Source organism: Phaethon lepturus, unplaced genomic scaffold (genome assembly GCF_000687285.1).
Source record: "Phaethon lepturus isolate BGI_N335 unplaced genomic scaffold, ASM68728v1 scaffold40220, whole genome shotgun sequence".
In the NCBI taxonomy this organism is placed as follows: Eukaryota; Metazoa; Chordata; class Aves; order Phaethontiformes; family Phaethontidae; genus Phaethon; species Phaethon lepturus.
In genome coordinates this window covers 6,536-13,224 of record NW_010514789.1, presented here as the reverse complement: position 1 = coordinate 13,224, position 6,689 = coordinate 6,536, and the positions used below count along the sequence as shown (strand labels likewise).

The 6,689-nt window shown below is 53.4% G+C and overlaps 1 protein-coding gene across 1 annotated transcript in view; it reads right to left on the bottom strand.

Moving 5' to 3' along the window:
- The window catches only part of LOC104626134 (liprin-alpha-4-like), a gene marked incomplete at its 5' end in the record, with an annotated part of 14,190 nt that overhangs the window by 1,309 nt on the left and 6,192 nt on the right, over positions 1–6,689 (bottom strand). The window contains 8 exon segments of the mRNA XM_010293976.1: positions 1–120; positions 954–1,022; positions 1,237–1,412; positions 2,086–2,183; positions 2,974–3,149; positions 4,086–4,112; positions 5,312–5,374; positions 6,336–6,536. The exon segment at positions 1–120 is cut by the window's left edge and continues 103 nt beyond it. Coding sequence (XP_010292278.1) covers positions 1–120; positions 954–1,022; positions 1,237–1,412; positions 2,086–2,183; positions 2,974–3,149; positions 4,086–4,112; positions 5,312–5,374; positions 6,336–6,536 — 930 coding nt within the window.

Sequence of the window (6,689 nt, the reverse complement as noted above, 5' to 3'; positions counted from 1 at the left end):
CGCGGGGAGGCGGGGGGCCGGCGCCCGGGCGGAGCCGCTGAGCATGTTGATGCTGTGAACGTCTCGTGGGCGGAAGCGTTTTCGCCAGGACGGGGTTCGACGGAAGGTCTTGTCATCGCCCTGCAAGGGAAGAGCAGGTTGTGGGCCCGGCATCAGTGGCAGCAGGACCTTCTGCCCCTGTGAGATACCAGCGCTGCTTCCACCTAACAAGGGTGTCCCTGTACATGCAGACCAGCTCAAACACCGCAGAAGTGTGTGATCAAATGGGGCCAAGGGCATAGCAGACCTCTCCGGGATCCCATGACGTAGGCTTTATCCTTCCCAGCTTGCCTATCTCTTCTCTCCAGCCTGCCTGCAAAGATGCCTTGGAGGCATCAACGCACAAGCCCCAGTAAGGACCTCAAGGGATGCATCTAACCTCGGCCAGAGGCATCTGGAAGTGCCTGCTTCCCCCTGTGCTCTAAAGAGAGCCCTGACTAACTCTGCTACCACCTCTCATGGGGGAAGGCTATACAGAGGAGAGATCTAGATGAATTCCCACCTTCAGTGACTCAACGTGAGGTTTTCTGGCTGCTTAACAGGGCATGTCTATCCCACCAGCTTTACCCGCTGCAGGTGTGACATGCCCAGAACATCTGTGACTCCAAAAGCCAACATTAAAGCAGCTGGCATGGAAAGCCAGGTGAGCCTACTTGAAATTCAGCCTACCAAGCATGAGGCTAGAAATGATGCACAAGACTCTTCCTCACCTGTCTCCACAGTCTGCCAGCACGTTCCTCAGGGCCTTGTCTAATAATTTTAGCTTATTGCACTGATACTGCTCACGCGACTGCTCTAGAGAGTCTGTGACGCACTATTTGACAATAGTGGACAACGCGGGAGGGAGCTGCCTCTCCTGTTTCTTGCACAAGAACAGGCGCTCAGCGTGATCTGGACACAGGTTTGGTACTCACATCGTCCAGCCTCCGATCTGTGCCCAAGGCGAGCAGGTTGTTGAACTCCCTCTCCAGCACTTGTCGAGCCTGAAATTAACAAAAAATGAGCATTTCCCGTTGATGGGAACAGCTCCTGTCACAAACTCCCATCCCAGGAAAGCCTGAGAATGACAGAGGAGAAGCCCAGGCGCCATCTGAGACCTCTGCTTTGAAAGGCAGAGTTGAGTTAGTGGGACTGGTGGAGTCACACCACAGCCGTGTCCCATGCTCCTCCAAAATCCCCCGAGGATGCTGCTCTTACCTGTGTGTTCTGCGTGGGGATTTGCAACACGAGCGCCAGACTGTTGTGGTCAAAGTTTTCATCAAGGGCCAGCAGTGCCCCGTGCACTCCACTCTCGACGAGGTTGTTTGCATACTCGCGAAGCCCGATGGACTGGATCCAGTGAATGACCTGGTCGTTGGTCCACACCAACACGTCTGCAAAAGAGCGAGGACCTGTCTCAGGGCCAGCTCAGACCACACTCTTGGTTCTGCGGGGACCTGATGATGTCCTGAAGCCCTTTCGCACTGCCCCAGGCTGATCCTGGGGCTCTCCTTCCCGAGCCAGCAGCAATACCGGGTGCTCAAGCACCAGGACCAGCTCACTTCAATTTACCAAACTAAGTGCTGAAACAACAGGCAGAAAACAACGGTGAAAATTAATCCGAAGAATCCAGGACTGCTGGTGTAATTAGGGGCATTATCAATAATGAGATGTAATCTAAGCAGCAGCCAGATGCACAGGGAATGTCAGGACAGCCAACGAGGAAGGGGAGGCTGAGCAAGCTGGGGGATGTGCTGAGCATCTGAAATGGGCAGGAGAAGATAATCTCATGCTTGGGCTGGATCTTTTCTGTCATGACACCTTTCTTCCTTCCTCATGCCTGACTGGGGTAAGCTGCATAAAGGCAGCTGGAGCAATCTGTTGGGGAAATACCGTGGGGAGATCCGCCCTGGAGAACAGCCCTGTGGGCATGGTTACTCAGAAATAACAATTTTCCCTAGGCAAATGCTGGGTTAAAAATAAAGGATAGAAGAGAGACCATCACTGGGCATCTCCTGGGAGGTTTCTCAACTCCTCCAGAGCTGGAGCGGGTATGTGGCTGCTGACCTTTGATCTCATGTTGGGTCTCTTCTCGCCTCCTCTCGAGCTCTTTGCGGTCGTAGTTGAGCCTCTTCAGGCACATGATGCCGTACTGCAGGCTGGTGCTGCAAGGACAAGAGATGTCACCCAACTCTCAGGAGGGCCCAGCATCACAGGGCAGGTGGCTTGGAGGGACCTGTGGAGGGACGCACTTCCCTGCTTGCTCTCCATGTGCCCAAAGGATGCTTTGGTTCAGGGTTGGGTCAGGACAGACACAACCCAAAGGGAAGATCTTAGGTGAAAAATGGGGAATGTCCCTCCCTTCCACGGTAATTCCTCACTCCACCAGTTTTACCCTGTTCAACCTGCCTGAGAGCGCATGGATCCAAATAAGGATACTCGATGTTTGGTTGCTGGAGAGGGAAGGGAGAACCAGCCCATGGGGGCTGCTCCAGGCTCAAGGGTTCAGCCCCAGAACAGGAAGGGCCCTGGCAAGTCCATGGACACAGCCTCATGGGTTGGGGAGGATGGTGGTACCCTATGACAGGGCTGGATACTGGTGCTTGAGCAAGGTGGTTGGCATGGCATAAGCCTTGCCCAAGTTGGGCTGCTGGCAGATGACTGCTCTGCCTGCCAGTGGGGTACCAGGTGGGACGAGCCTCTATTTTGGCCTGTGGTTTGATCCACAGCCAGGAGAAGGCTTGGTCCTCTGCAATTTTGCTTCAAGGAATGTGATGAAGGAGAAAACATTTGCCCATATGAGCTGCCCCAGACCAGGTGGTTGAGTTTAGCGTAGAAGAGCCATCCTCCAGCACTAGGGCTGGCCAAGACAGGGGAGAATGCCTCAGATTGCCCCATCCTCTGCTCCACGTGCAGACACTGTACCCCAGAGACCTCTTGAAGGACATGACTCACCGGTGGAAACTGTCTACCATCTTCAAGTGCACTCTGAGATCTTTCTTGGTGAGGTGATCCAGCATCCGTGCATCAACAAGACACTCCATGAAGTAGCTGCGATACTGCGGGAGACCCAAGCTAGGTAGCCACTCATTCCCAATCCACTCATGGTTCATGTCCCCATAGGCCAGTGTCTGTGGAGAAGCAAATGTTGAAGTTAGGGAGAAACCAGGGCTTGGTGGAGCTCCCAGGAGCCCACTGACTGTGCTGCAGCCTGGGGGTCACTGTCCTGAGGACCAAACCTAGGCCAGAGGAGTTTAACCCTAGTTTGTACTGAAGGAGCTGGAGGTAACAGTCCTGTTGGCCATGGTCTATGTCCTACTGATATCCCCCAAGGAGACAAGGCAGTAGCAAAAAAGCAAGCATAAGGGATAGTTAGACTTTATGACCAGCTTCTTCTGGAAAAAGCACATTCATGAAAGCTGAAACAACTAAGAAATAGGTTTCAGTGCATTCTCAACTGATTTTTAAGACGCTTAGAAATCACCAAAAGATCTACTTTATGACTTCAAAATGAAAAAAAGATCAGTCTGGGGCAGAAAAATAACATTCACTTTCACTGCAAGCTGATTCTGGATCCAAAACCAAAATAGAATCCACCAGAAGAAAAGTAAAACATTTGAGAGTGATAAAACCAGAAGAGATGGATCCAAGCAGGACTCTTTCCTCCCACCTTTTCAGTTCATGAAAATGGTCTATACCTTGAACTTGGGGCTAAAAAAGAGGTGAAAACTAAATGTCTGGCCAGCTAGAAACCTGCCTCCCATGCAGGGTGGCTGGTCACTCTTAGGTGGCGGCTTTTAACACAGGATCAGTATCTTGCAGAGGAGGTCCCAGAAGAAGTCTCCCTGCCTGAAGCAGGGAAGGACATTGCTTGATGCAAGGTCCCAAGAGGACCACTCTGTACTTGAAACATGGCTCAGACGAGCAACCACAGGGTGCAGGTCCAGCGAGGACTTGGCGAACACTGATGCCCCAAGCTCATCTCCCGGGTGCCCGCCATGTCCAGCTCTCCCTCCCATAACCACCCCAGGTACCGCCTGCGGAAAAGGGTGACACGGGGACCTCACCTGTGCCCAGCTGCCTTCCTCTGTGTCCTAAGCGTGACACATGCGGCATGTCAATAGAAAGGACAGGTAAAATCAGTACCCGGCAGCCCTGCACCATGAAAGCGTGTGCCATGCGTGCTGAGTGCGGGACCCCTCGGCACAGCATGACCCAGAGGGGATGGGGGACGGCCTCATGGCTTGGGGAGCTCAGCCTTGTTGACAGGGTGCTGGGGACACCCCAACCCTGCTGGGGCCGGGTTTCACCCCATCTCTCAGACAAGCAAGGAGGACACAGGATGAGGCTTTTCTCATGGGTCTTGCGTTGGAGATGGCACACACACTGGGGCTCATTCATTTTTCTAGGGAAATATGGGTAGTTCTTGGGTTCCCAAAAGACAGACAGATGCAGAGAGAAACCTAAGCTTCAGCTCACGGGTCACAACCCCCAGAGGGGCCGCCCAACCCAATTTGCTGATTTTGTAGCCTCCCTTGTCAACCCGTGCTGGTTTCGCTCAACCTCACAAAACCTGCCAAGGGCAAGTGTCACGTCCCTGCCATAACTCTGAGCTCTCCTTCCCCAAAAGGCACCTGCCAGTTACAGGTCTGTGCTACTTAACCAGCAGACAAAAGCTTTTGTAAAATCCCTAATTCACACAACAAATCCAAAATGCTGCCCCTGCTCTGAGACATGGACATGGGGTCATTAAGTTGCAGAGAGGGGAGCATAGCTACATCTCTCCAGAGGAACCAGAGCTTTTGGGAGAGTGGCCACATCCCGCTGAGGGACCCAAAGCTATCAGACAGTGGTAGGGACAGACAGTGGGAACAATATTTGGGTGTGCTAAGGTCAATGGGAGGTTAGACAGCGATTTCTCTGGGTGCAAAATGACCAATGTGGGACTCAATCTCATGCATCCATCTTGAGATCACTCTTGTTTTTTGTTTTCCATTTAATTTCTTTCCTCTAACTCATAACTGACAGAGAAGTTCCTCTAGAAACCCAGCAAAACCCACAGGGGCTTGACAAAGGAAAATGCATCTGATGGTTTTTAAGCCAGTTTTAGAAATTGTTGGGTCATTAAAGGTTGAAAGATGGTTTCTAAACAGGTGCATGGTGCTGGCCAAGAGCTGACACATGAGATGCAAAGATCCCCTTCCCTCCCAGGGTTTAGAGCATTAAGGCATGCCCAGAGCTCAGCTCGGTAACCGATACGCATTGCAGCAGCAGTGGGGCCAGTCAGCCTCACCGTCTTGGTGGAAGTTGCCATGTTCTCCATCTCCTCGTGGGTGACCCAGACATTTCCAGAGGACTGCAGGGAAAGAAGCAGAGTGGTCAGGGTAAACCACCATGGAGCCGTGGCCTCAGTTCACAACCGTGCTGGAAACAAGCCTGGCTCAGGCTGATGGAGGACCAGGCTACCCCTGCCCTTGGAGCTGTACTGGGGAGATCTCACAGCGTCCTTGCAGCTCAGGCTGATGGCACCCCACTGCCTGTGGGGACCCTGGGCTGTCCGTGCAGGCACAGAGAGCGCAGCACGGACCACTGGCCCTTTGGCTGCCTTTGTACTTGGGTGTTACGCTCATGGAACCTGCAGGCTTGTCTCTGACAGCTGTGACCCCAGCCATGGCCCTCTGAGGGGGACACAGCACTCCTGAGCCTTTCCTTCCGCTGGCTGCATTTCTACAGATGTGCCTTGGCATTACTGGGGCACCATTAACCTCTTGAGGGGTTTGGGGACCAGCACAAGACATGATCTCTCCATCCGCTCCATGTCCTATCCAGGGCAAGGCTGGGATCTGCAGTCGCTCTGACTTGTCCGAAGAATTTCACACAGTCCCAGGAAAAGGCTTTTATTGAAATGATCAAGAAAACGGCTGTGCATAACCGAGGTGGCCCTGTAAATCACACATGTGCTGTTTGGATGGGATTTTATCCTCTCCAGGGCAGACAGCCCCTGAGCTTTGCTCTTTGCAGGCTGCTCAGCAGGGTCAGCCTCTTGCTGACAGCCTCTCCGCGTGAGGAGAAGAGCATTTGCTCAATGGCCGTAAATGATCTTTGTGCTTGAGGACAAGTGTCTGGTGGTTTGGCCGGTCCACGAGGGAATGCCACCCCCTCCATGTCCGTGCTTGCCTGTAACACTGGGACTGCCTGGTGACCAGTGGACCACTGTGGTCCCAAGGAGCCAGGGAAAGGAGGGAAACAAGTGTGTTGTCCTGCCCCATGGAGGGTCTGTCTGGGGGAAGAGGGAGTCTGTAGCATGGAGCACTTACTGTCCGTGAGGTGGGTGGTGCTGAGGGGCTTGTGAGAGAGACCATCTCCTGGATGGCCAGACGCAGCTTCAGGCGATGCAGCGCATTGCTGATGCCGATCTCCCTCTGGATCTCAGTGTCGGACAGGGCTGACATGATGGCTCCGCTCTTCACGTTGGCTCGGCAAGCGGCAACGTACCAGGCCGGCATCCCCACCCAGAGCTGCCAAAACAGGGCAAAGCCAGTGACTGCCTGATTGACCTACCCTAACCTCCTCTGGCGGGATCAAGGCCATCCTGTTTGGAGCTCAGTATCAAAGCTGGATACCCACATCGTGTTCCTTTTTCGTTTGTACCTTGCACAGATGGCCCGTGG